Source organism: Zea mays, chromosome 3 (genome assembly GCF_902167145.1).
Source record: "Zea mays cultivar B73 chromosome 3, Zm-B73-REFERENCE-NAM-5.0, whole genome shotgun sequence".
NCBI lineage: Eukaryota > Viridiplantae > Streptophyta > Magnoliopsida > Poales > Poaceae > Zea > Zea mays.
Genome location: NC_050098.1, coordinates 133485128 through 133497182, shown reverse-complemented (window position 1 = coordinate 133497182; position 12055 = coordinate 133485128). Strand labels below are relative to the sequence as shown.

The 12055-nt window shown below is 46.0% G+C and overlaps 1 protein-coding gene across 1 annotated transcript; it reads left to right on the top strand.

Moving 5' to 3' along the window:
* The first annotated feature begins 671 nt into the window (after window positions 1–671).
* LOC100283929 (uncharacterized) lies at window positions 672–1664 on the top strand. Its single transcript, NM_001156827.2, has 2 exons — window positions 672–1185; window positions 1284–1664. Exons 1-2 carry the CDS (start codon window positions 739–741, stop codon window positions 1482–1484), a joined length of 648 nt encoding a protein of 215 aa, NP_001150299.1. The 5' UTR covers window positions 672–738; the 3' UTR covers window positions 1485–1664.
* Window positions 1665–12055: the final 10391 nt, after the last annotated feature.

Genomic DNA, 12055 nt, shown 5'->3' with positions numbered 1-12055 from the left:
GTCGAGTGTGACACTCGGCAAAGTCGTTGTCGAGTGTTTTTAAGGCTTTGCCAAGTGCTTCAGGCACTCGGCATAGTCGTCGATTCCGGTAGTGTTACACTGGCGGTTCACATAACCGAACCGTCAGTGGAAAGGATATATTTACACTGGCGACTGTATTAAGTAAACCGTCAGTGGAAATATCATATACACTGGCGGTTCACTTAACTGAACTGTCAATGGAAAGGATGTAGGCCCACAGTCGACAGTTAAAACAGTTGCGCACCCTTACCTCTGACGGTCGGATGCGGCCGTCGGAGATACGTTATGTCCGACGGCGGCCGTCGGACATAACACTATTTCCGATGCGTTACGTCCGGCGGCTAGAAACCGTCGGATATAAGCAGATACCGTCGGACATAGCTTAAGTCCGAGGGCTTAAGGCTTATGTCGGACGGCTTTGGCCGTCGGAAGTTACTTCGTTTACTGTAGTGTAGAGGCGGTAATGGACTCTATATTTTACACTACAAAAATTGAAGCATCGAATTGGATTAGGAGGATGGTAACAACCAAGAAATCACAAAAAAAATGGTAATATAATTAATGACGCAAATCAATGAGTGAGCAGGCTGCGCGCGGGACATATCTAGTGATCTAGCTATATATATACAAATGGAGCAAGCGACCGAAGCAAGAGATCGAGGCTCCTATCTGGTATAGGACGGAGCTGAGCTTCTAGCAACGTACAGTGTATCCGCCATGAGTCCTTTCGGGGCGGTGATCACGCCAGAAACCCTCAAGTACATGTCCAAGTACCAGGGACGTGAGATCACGCAGGTGGACTGCGCACGGGAGGCGATGAGGCTGATCCACGCGGAAGACAAGAACCTCAAGGCCGAGGACTCAGCGTGGGAGCTGAAGAAGAAGTTCGGCAACGGCGTGAGCACCATGGTCCTCGTCTACAACGCCACCGGGGCCAGCCTGAGCCTGGTGGACGACGGGAAAGACTGGATGGGCTCCGTCTACAGCTCGCCGATCCCGGACACCTTCCACAACGGGCAGTGGATCGCCTTCCTCCACGTCAAGCCCGGCTCGCTGGCGCAGGGCAGCCAGGCCGCCAGGGTGTTCCGCGGCAGGGACGTCGATGGCCGGACTCGGGACTTCGTCGTCGCCTGGTACATCCCGTGGGACAACATACCGACACGAGTACGTACGTCTCACCTGTGTTTTGATATTGTAATACTAGTAGTATACACTTGATTGTCTCGCCATCGTCGTCTCACACACATTTGGCATGCTTGCAGGCTTACACTGAAATTGGCAGTGAAAACTACTTCAAGACTCGGTGGAGTAGTGTCAAAACGAGTCTAGGACATTCAAGGAGAGTGACCCGTGCCAAGGACGAGAACTGTGCGTCAACTGTCAGCATCGGTGGCTACACTACAGCCTTCTGCATCGCAGTCCTACAACACCAGTTCCAGCCGCTGCCGGAAGAGCGCGAATAATCAATCAATCGATCGATCGAGTTTGCGATCGTGTTACCTCCTAAATAAAAGTTGTACACGCGAAGTACTACTCCAGTATTTACATGTATGTTTCTAGCAGGTGTACGTACGCTACTCCTGAATAAATTGTGGTGCACGCAATAAATAAATAATTAATGCTCCTGGATAAATTTCTGCCTACCAACGAACATGTCACACACGATCGACTACAATCAAACGGAAGCCCCAGTCCAGACCTAAACGCTAATCATCACACAGGATGACAGGAACGTATGGTCCATCATCACCTGGACGAGCCAACGAGATACCAACCGCGCGCATCAGAAAATTAAGCACGCCAGTAAACGGCTCCAGCCGATCAGGTCTGCCTGCTATTAACGGGAGTACGTGATCCGCCGCCCGCCGCGCGCCGGCAGGCGCAGGGCGCACGCGCACCAACAAAAATATTCAATTTAATGTTTTGCTTTAATAATGAAGATTTTTACTTCAGTCATTCAATGTTTACTTCGACCATACAAGGTTTACTTTAATGTACAACATGAACAAATACTCAGCCATTCAAAAGTTTACTTAACCCATTCAAATTTACTTCATCAGTCATTAAAGATTTACTTCAATGTGCATCAGAAATAAATATTTAGTCATTCAAGATTTATTTTAGCCTTTCAAGGTTTACTATACAGCCGTTAAAGGTGACGAGTCGATGATGGGAAGCGGCTGCTGCGGCAGACGAGAAAAGGTGCACAGTGAGATGGTGATGGTGCGGTGGTGCAATGAACGGATCAGAGCAAATTTTGGCTAATTGCATACGGAGTCCGATGGGACACGTGAACGGCACGGGTTTTCGGGGTGGCTGACGCGGATTAGTTAACTCCCATCGACCGCTAGGTTGGCCGACGGGAGTTAATTGATTATAAGGTTTAGGGGCGGAGCTACGTGTAATCGTTGGGGTCAGCTGACTCCTACAATTTTTGGTAAATCCTATACAAATGTATTGTTACCTTAGTGTATTTAGATAATAATTAGTGAAGCTGACCCCAATAACTTTGTTGTCTGGCTTCGCCCCTGATAAGGTTACTCCCAGTCGCGATAGCGCCCTTTCTCTCACTCGCGGCCTTCACTCTTTCTCTCACTCGCCGTTGTCGCCGCCTCGCCTTACTGCTCCAGCACACTGTCATCGCGCTCTCCAATCAACCGGTGTCGCACTCTACTTCTTTGGCCCCACCATTGCCTTGCATCCTCCACCCGGCCCACCGACGCCCGTGCCAACTCTGTCAGCGGGACACGCCGCCACATGCTCGTCTCACAAGGATGTCGTCACCATTCTCCTCCGCCCTAGGTCACCGATGCCACGTGGCCTCCACTCTGAGGAGACACCGTTGCCATGCCGCCCCACCTCGAGGCGCCACCGCAGCGCCACCACTGCTCTGGACCGCTGTCGCGCCATCCACGCTCTGTCGTTGGGTGTGTTGCCTTTCGTGATGCCCCTGCCGCGCTCCCGTCTTTCACAACGATGTCGCCCTCGCCATCCAACTCACTACATCATTCAGGTGCTCGCTTTGTCCCCTATATATGCAAATGAATATAACTAATACGATGTGATTAGGGTAGTTAAATAGAGAATGTTGTTTATTTTCAACGATTTTTTTGGTCGATAGGAATTACATAATGTGATTATAAATATTTTAATATTGTTAATTCATGATGTTTGTTGGTAGCTATATAACTTAGTGGAAGAATATGTGATTTTCTTAGTGGAGTATATTGTTGTAGACTATTATTGGCGTGCATAGTTTGAACTACTAATGTTATAGAGTTCATTACCTTTCCGACACGTCAGGCTATTTCTTCATCCTCGAAGGATGATGTAGAGGGTGGATCATCTTTTTCATCACCATTTTCTTCTTTGGATTTTTCCTCTTCACTTGAGGAACTTGGGCTTTCCACCTTCTTCTTGCCTTTCATCTTTTTATGCTCATCACATGCAAAATCATTTAACCTTGATGAAGTAGGCTCTTCTTGACCCATCTTTCGTTACATTTCAAATGCCACAATCTTGTCGATCAATAACGTCGAGGTCATTTGGCTCAAGTCCTCCATATTGTGAAGGATGATGATGATGCTCCCATATTTTTGTTGTGGTAGTAGGGAGATGATATTCCTCACAATGTCTGATTCACCTAACTTGTTAATTCCAATAGAGTTGAAATCATTAACAATAAGATCAAATGGGAATACATATCTCTAAAAAGCTCATTTTATTTCAATATAGAATTATGCTCATTCAAAACTAGGCGATGTTTTGTCTCACGGACATTTGAAGTGTTGTCATGGAGCTCATGCAATTTAAGCCATATCAAAAAACTCGTCCGAGGAGGGAAAACCCGCCGTCCCGGTATTATATTAAGAAGAGACCAAAACATAAATCCGCGAAGCTTGGCCCCCCATCACTAGCAGACCATCACCGCCCACTCTGCAATGGCCCAACCGGAGGGTGGCGCATAGGACGTAACCCGGGAGCGGGCGGGGGCACAACGAGGGGATTGTTTTAACCAAGCTCGAATTTTCCCCAAGGGGGATCAACCTTGGGACCAAGAGGTGCTACTCGGAAGAATTAACCATTACGCTAGAGGCCCTTTCGCTCAATTTAAGCCATATCTCATTAGTAGTTTTCAAAGTAAATACTTAATTGAAAATTTCTATGCTAAGAGATTCATACAAGAAGTTTTTAGCTCTAGTATTCAAATGAATTTCTTTTTCTTCACTCACAGTGAGCTTCTCGGGATTACGAGGTGGTTTCATCCCATCGCGAGTGACTCTCTCCAAACACCTAGATCAACAACTTCTATGTAGCAAGCTATTCTAGCAATATAATAGGAGAAATTAATGTTGTCAAAGTGAAGTGGCCTATGGGTATCTATCCTGTCCTCTTAGTCTAGCAATGGCTCGATAGCAGTTAAGCCAAAGAGGTCCCTAAAGAGCCAAACCGGGCTCGATACCAATTGAAAGAAATGTGGATGCCTAACAACCTATGAGTGGGTCTGAATTAGGACTTCTATTTCTCGCGCTCTAAACTAGGATGATAATTAATCTCTTAAACAAAACCTATGCGGGTAACCAAACTAAGGTTTTGTCTAAGTGTTGCTATCTTTACCACAAAAAGAAGTTTTGCAACATAAGTTCAATCCTACCAACTAGCCTATATGTTAAGCTAAGAATGGTAATCAATAACATAAGTAAACAATAAATGTGAATGCTTAAAAAGAGCTAGAGATGCAAACTCTTGTTGACATGCCGGTATTTTTCTGAGATATCTAGAACTACGCAAGGTTCTAACTAATCTTCGTTGGTGCTCCTACTCCAAGGGAAACCCACGTGAGGGCCAAGAACCTCGGATAGGTGACTCCATAGATAGCCATGGGCCTTCTCCACTCGCTAATGGTGCTCCGCTTCCAGCCTCTCTCGAATGCTCCTCGCCATCTTCACTATCAAGCTTCCGACCAAAATATCATGGAACGTTGGAGACTAGCCCAATGACCTGCCATGTCAGATGACCGTTGGAGAGTAGCCATTGTCGACTGTTGAGCCAAGGTCCGGCGCGCCACCTAGCTCAGCTGCCCAAGAATGCACCTATGTGCAAATGGTCCAGTGCACCATCAGACCGGTCCAGTGAACCTTGAAATAACTCGTCTTGTTTTCTTCAAGCTTCTTCACACGAGCTTGTTTCTAGTCTTGTGTCTTGGACTTTGCTTGATAATAGTAGGTCTAATTTGAGGTGTTGCTTCCTCAATGTCTTAGTCTAATTCACTTTTGCATCTTGTGAACTATAAACATAAATACTAGCAAACACATTAGTCTATAGGTTATGTGAATCATCAAACACAAAAATCATTTTGTCAAATGGGTCGGGTATCTTTTCCTTACAACCGACATAGATGTGTGGTGTCCATGTAGTATGGCCACATGCCTAATTATGAAGTATGCGTGTATCACGACGAGGAGTTCCCCGTGAAATTGCATCGGAAGCCTAGAGCAATGACGACATGAAATACGATAGAATGGACGAGATGCTTGAAGATTTAAGGGAGGATCCTGATTTAGTGTTTCCTCCAAATCCTAAAAAGTCGCCTAAAAAGTTCTTCGGCCTCCTTAAGGCTGCAAAAGAGCCATTGCACGAACACCCAATAGTCTTTATCCTCGCTTTCGTGACTAGACTTATAGTATTTAGTCAAAGTTCACATTCTCAAACAATTGTTACAACAATCTCTTGAACTTAGTCAGCGAAGCCTTAACGCTAAATCCCATTATGCCGAAAGACGTGTATCAGTGTAGGAAACTATTCTCTGGTCTGAGTATGGACTTTCGAAAAATCGATGTCTGTCCAGATAATTGTATGCTTTTCTGGAAGGATAATAGGAAAGATAACAAGTGTGTCTAAAGTGTAGTAAGTCAAGATACGTAGAGGATAAAATCGAGGATAGTGAAATAGTGATATCACTACCGTAATTTGGCTCTGTGCCGAGTACCAAATATTTTGCCGAGTGTTTCTTTCGGGCACTCGGCAAAGAAGCTCTTTGCCGAGTGCCACGCAAAAAACCCTCGGTAAAAGAAAACACTCGGCGAAGAAGCTCTTTGCTGAGTGTTTTTATTTTTTGACACTCGTTAAAGAGTTTCTTTGCCGAGTGTTTGTTTACACTCGGCAAAGAGCTTCTTGCAGAGTGTCAAAAATATAACACTCGGCAAAGAGCTCTTTGTCGAGTTCTTTTTTTTCAACACTAGGCAAAGGCAATTTAAAAATCACATTTTAAAGCAGTAAATTAATTCAAATGAAAAAGTTTTCAACTACAAATTTTGTATAACTCATCATGATGTACAATTTATATTTTAAACATTTCTTCATATGACAAAATAAAAAAAATATTCATAAAATTTATATCATGTATAAGATTTGTGCATATTGTTAGAACCATCATGTGAAATGAACAAATGACCAAACAACCAAAATAAACTTTGTAGATCTTGAGAAGTTATAGAATTTTGTAGTTGGCAACCTTTTCATTTGAAGTCATCTTATCAACGAAAACTACGTCTGAATTTAAAAAATTTAAAATTTGAATTTTGTAAACGACTTCGAAAGAAAAACCACCAACATGAAAGTTGTAGGTATTAAAGAGTTATGAAACTTTGTAGTTGACAATGTTTTGGTTTGAAATCATCTTGTCATACAAAACTATGTTTGAATTTTAAATTTTGAATTTTTCAAACTATCTCGGATGAAAAAACCACCAAATAAAAGTTGTAGGTCTTGAAATGTAATGAAACTTTGTAATTGACAATTTTTTGATTTGAAATCATCTTATCATTGAAAAATTCATGTGAAGTTTTCAAATTTGAAATTCAAATTTTGTAAACGGCCTCGGATGTAGAAACTATCAAAATAGAACTTTTAGTTCTCAAAAAGTTATGCAACTTTATAGTTGGTCACATTTTCAAATGAATTCATTTAGTTCCTTAGATAATCAAATTACTCTAGTTTTGTTATCTCTACTATTTTATAAGGACCCAATGTGGGCGTCCACACTTGGCTTCACCGTGCCCCCGCCCTTCCCACCCCCCTATGGTGCCTCCATCGCACACATCGCGCGCCCCTAGATCCTGCCCCGGCTCCTCTCCCTTCCCGCACATCCCGCAATCCTCGTGGCGCCCAAATCCCGCTCCGGCTCCTCGCCAGCACAATCCACGCGGCGCCCTCGGCCCATGGAGCGTCGATCTGCCCGTAGCCCCCAGATCCCGCCCGCCTCCTCTCCCTTCTCCACATCGCGCGTCGACATCGCCCGGGCACGTCATTGTCGCCACCCTCCCTTCTGCAAATCGTACGGCTTCCCCGCATCTCTTGCGTAATTTCCTTTCTACAACAGTGCAGACGCGCTTGTTGGCCAGATCGTGACCCATGGCGAAGGAGCAGGCTAGCTGGCCCTCAGCCTCTAGCTGTACAAAACACTAGAGAATCATTATCATGACAATTCTCATGTTCATTGCCAGCCCTAGCTATAAAACACTAGAGAATTCTCGCCACAACAACAAGCGTTTGTCCTTTCTGCTGAACTCTCATCATTATGCTTCACCGGTGAATCTATACGTGGACTGAACTTTGCCACAGTTGTTGTAGTTGAGAGCACCTAGAGGGGGGTGAATAGGTGATCCTATAAAATCAAACACTAATAGCCACAAAACTTACTTTAAAGTGTTAGTACGACTAAGTAGCTTTGAGACGAGTTCTTGTGAACACAATAATCACAGAGAAGGAAACACAAGAGACACACGATTTTTATCCCATGGTTCGGCCAAGTAACATTTGCCTACATCCACGTTGTGGCGTCCCAATGGACGAGGGTTGCACTCAACCCCTTTCAAGTGATCCGATGATCAACTTGAATACCACGGTCTTTTCTTTTAGAGTATATTTCCCGTTTGCGAGGAATCTCCACAATTTGGAGTCTCTCGCCCTTACAATTTAGATCACAAAGAAATCACAGAGTAAGGTTGGGGAGAGCAACACACGCAAGACTCAAATCCGCAGCACAACCACGCACACAAGTCACAACTTGAGCTCGAAACACAACAGACGGAGTTCGCAACACAAATGGAGCTCAAATCGCTAACACAGAGAATCAATCGCATGGAGTCAGAGTCTGGGAGTCTTAGAATGTTTCTTGTAAGCTTGGTGTCCTCCTCCATGCACCTAGGGGTCTCTTTTATAGCCCCAAGGCAGCTAGGAGCCGTTGGAGGCCAACTTGGAAGGCCAAACTTGCCTTCTGTCGAGTGGTGCACCGGACAGTCCGGTGCACCACCGGACAATCACTATAGTTGTCCGGTGAGCGATCTCCTTCCATATCTGGCACATCCGACCGTTGGTCCTCGAGGTCGGTTGGCGCACCGGACACTGTCCGGTGCACACCGGATAGTTCGGTGCTAATATGATAAATATCAATATCTCCCTTTTGCTGGTGATCCCTCAGGAAGTGATGTCGGATGTCTATGTGCTTAGTGCGGCTGTGTTCAACAGGATTATCCGCCAAGCGGATTGCACTCTCATTGTCACATAGGAGTGGGACTTTGCTCAGATTGTAGCCAAAGTACCGGAGGGTTTGCCTCATCCAAAGTAGTTGCGCGTAACACTATCCTGCGGCAACATACTCGGCCTCAGCGGTGGATAGGGCAACGGATGTCTGTTTCTTGGAACTCCAGGACACCAGGGACCTTCCTAGAAATTAGCACGTCCCTGATGTACTCTTCCTATCTACCTTGCACCCGACATAATCGGAGTCTGCGTATCCAATTAAGTCAAAGGTAGACCCCTTTGGATACCAGATACCGAAGCACGGCGTAGCAACTAAATATCAAAGAATTCGCTTAACGGCCACAAGGTTACATTCCCTGGGGTCGGATTGATATCTAGCACACATGCACACACTAAGCATAATGTCCGGTCTACTAGCACATAAATAAAGTAATGAACCTATCATGGACCGGTATGCCTTTTTATCAACGGACTTACCTCTTTTGTTGAGGTCGACATGCCCGTCGGTTCCCATCGGTGTCTTCGCGGGCTTGGCATCCTTCATCCCAAACCTCTTGAGAAGATCTTGAGTGTACTTCGTTTGGGAGATGAAGGTACCGTCCTTGAGTTGCTTCATTTGGAATCCAAGAAAGTATGTTAACTCGCCCATCATCGACATTTCGAATTTCTGCATCATCACCCTGCTAAACTCCTCACAAGACTTTTGGTTAGTAGAACCAAATATTATGTCATCGACATAAATTTGGCACACAAAGAGATCACCATCACAAGTCTTGGTAAAAAGAGTGGGACCGGCTTTCCCAACCTTGAAAGCATTAGCAATTAAGAAATCTCTAAGGCATTCATACCATGCTCTTGGGGCTTCATTTCTTTTGAGAGCTTATACACGTGGTCAGGATACCTGTCATCCTCAAAGCCAGGGGGTTGTTCCACGTATACCTCCTCCTTGATTGGCCCATTGAGGAAAGCGCTCTTCATGTCCATTTGAAACAACCTAAAAGTGTGGTGAGCAGCATAGGCTAATAATATTCGAATTGACTCTAACCTTGCCACAGGAGCAAAAGTCTCCCCGAAATCCAAACCTGCGACATGGGCATAACCTTTTGCCACAAGTCGAGCCTTGTTTCTCGTCACCACCCCGTGCTCGTCTTGCTTGTTGCGGAACACCCACTTGGTGCCCACAAGGTTTTGCTTTGGACGTGGCACCAGGCTCCAGACTTCATTTCTTTTGAAGTTGTTGAGCTCTTCCTGCATGGCCAACACCCAGTCCAGATCCTGCAAGGCCTCTTCTACCCTGATGATTTGCTGAAGACCCTATACGCCTTTGTATTTGATTCATACCCTAATAAAAACCCTTCTATAGCCTTGGGAGAAAATCTAGAATGTCTACCTTTCTTCACCAGAATGTAGCATTTGCTCCCAAATACACGAAAGTAAGATACATTGGGTTTGTTACCGATAAGGAGTTCATAGGAGGTCTTCTTGAGAAGGCGATGCAGATAGAGCCGGTTTATGACGTGGCAAGCTGTGTTCACAGCTTCCGACCAAAACCGCTCGGGCGTCTTGAACTCTCCAAGCATCGTTCTCGCCATGTCGATAAGCGTCCTGTTCTTCCTCTCTACCACACCGTTTTGTTGTGGTGTGTAGGGAGCGGAGAACTCGTGCTTGATGCCTTCCTCCTCAAGAAACTCTCCAACTTGTAGATTCTTGAACTCGGACCCATTGTCGCTTCTTATCTTTTTCACTTTAAGCTCAAACTCATTTTGAGCCCTCCTTATAAAGCGCTTTAGGGTCCCTTGGGTTTCTGATTTGTCCTGCACAAAGAATACCCAAGTGAAGCGGGAAAAGTCATCAACAATCACAAAACCATACTTACTTCCTCCGATGCTTAGGTAGGCAACGGGTCCAAAGAGGTCCATGTGAAGAAGCCCTAGTGGACTTGATGTTGTCATCACATTCTTGCTGTGATGAGTGCTTCCCACCTGTTTCCCTTCCTGACATGCTACACAAGGTCTGTCTTTCTCAAAGCAGACATCAGTTAGTCCTAACACATGATCTCCCTTTAGAAGTTTATGAAGGTTCTTCATCCCAACATGTGCTAGACGACGATGCCAAAGCCAGCCCATATTAGTCTTAGCCATTAAGCATGCATCTAGATCGGCATTCTCTTTCGAAAAATCTACTAAATAGAGTTTGCCGTCTAATTGTGACACCCCAGTGTCACCTAGGGTTTCTCTCAAAAGTGCTAAACCAAGAACCCTCATTTTATGTGCACCAAATTGAGCATAAGCATCAAATTAAGTTAAGAATGAAGAATCCACCAAGCCTATACTTAAAAGTATCATGATCAAAACAAATGAGTCTTTCAAAAAGGTAATAATGTTGCAACCCTAATAAAAACCCTAAGTAAGCCCTATGTGCAAAATTCAAGAAAATGGGGAAAAGGGTATGAAAAATTTTAAATCATGGCTTGGGCCAATTATAAACATTGAAGTATATTCTTTAAGCAACAAGAAAGGTTGAGGAAGCTTGGCCATAATAACTCAATTAAAACCCCAAAACAAGCTTCTCATGTGGGGACTCAATGGGGAATTCTGAATTTCAGAATTCTAAATTTCAGACCTTGAGCCAAAGATCAAGCGTGTTCACCTTGATCCCTAACTCAAATCCTAATGGCCCCATTAACAAAAATGTGCCTAACTAACCCCTCTGTCGTGTGCCAGAAGATGGCATTGGGACGCGAGCCCTAGAAACGACAAAACCCTGGATTTGCCTCGGGTTTGAGCAGGGAGACAGACCGGATTTCTGGGCTCCATATCTCTGCAACCAGTAGAAAAACCCTATGACCCCACACAAGATCTGTAGCTTGTAGGGAGAAGAGGTTTTGTGCACTGACCAAGGCGAGAGCAGGCTCGGATGAGTGACCATACGCGCCAGAACTTGGGCAGAACGCACGGGCACACGTGTTCGACCCTGGTCGGCACGCCAACGCTCGCCCAACCCCCCGCGCGCTCGCCCCGGCGTTCGGTCAAGTCCTCCACGCGCCCTTGCCCTCGGTCGTGCCCGCCCACGCCTATAAAGCCTCCCCGGGCGCGCCTCACTTCACCCCGCGCTCACCATCACCGGCCAGCCACCCCTCCTTAGCTCCGGCGAGCTCTTTTCCGCCCGCCACTGCCGCCAGAGCCTCGGCCACCGTGGCCAGCCCACTCCGGCCACCCCAAGTCGTGCCAGTGCTTCGGCTAGCTCCGCCAGTGGCCTGTGAAGCTTTCCAAGCCCTCGGACCCGGCAGAACTTCGCCGGAAGCCCGAGATCGACTTCACCGGACTTCGGTCGCCCGCCTGCACGCGTGGACCAAGCTCTCCGGTGAGCCATTCTTCAATTCCTCGCGCACACCCCTTCCTTGTCCCCTGGTGAAGCTTTCTGACCCATTCAATTGAACTATCGCGCCGTGAGCAGGCCGGACTCCTCGCCGCCGATGAGCACCCCCGCC

What these genes read in the sequence shown, in the direction of transcription:
- LOC100283929 (NM_001156827.2), top strand. Translation starts at nt 739, where the DNA reads ATGAGTCCTTTCGGGGCGGTGATCACGCCAGAAACCCTCAAGTACATG. An exon ending in GGGACAACATACCGACACGA is followed by an intron (nt 1,186 to 1,283) that starts GTACGTACGTCT and finishes GCATGCTTGCAG; the next exon opens with GCTTACACTGAAATTGGCAG.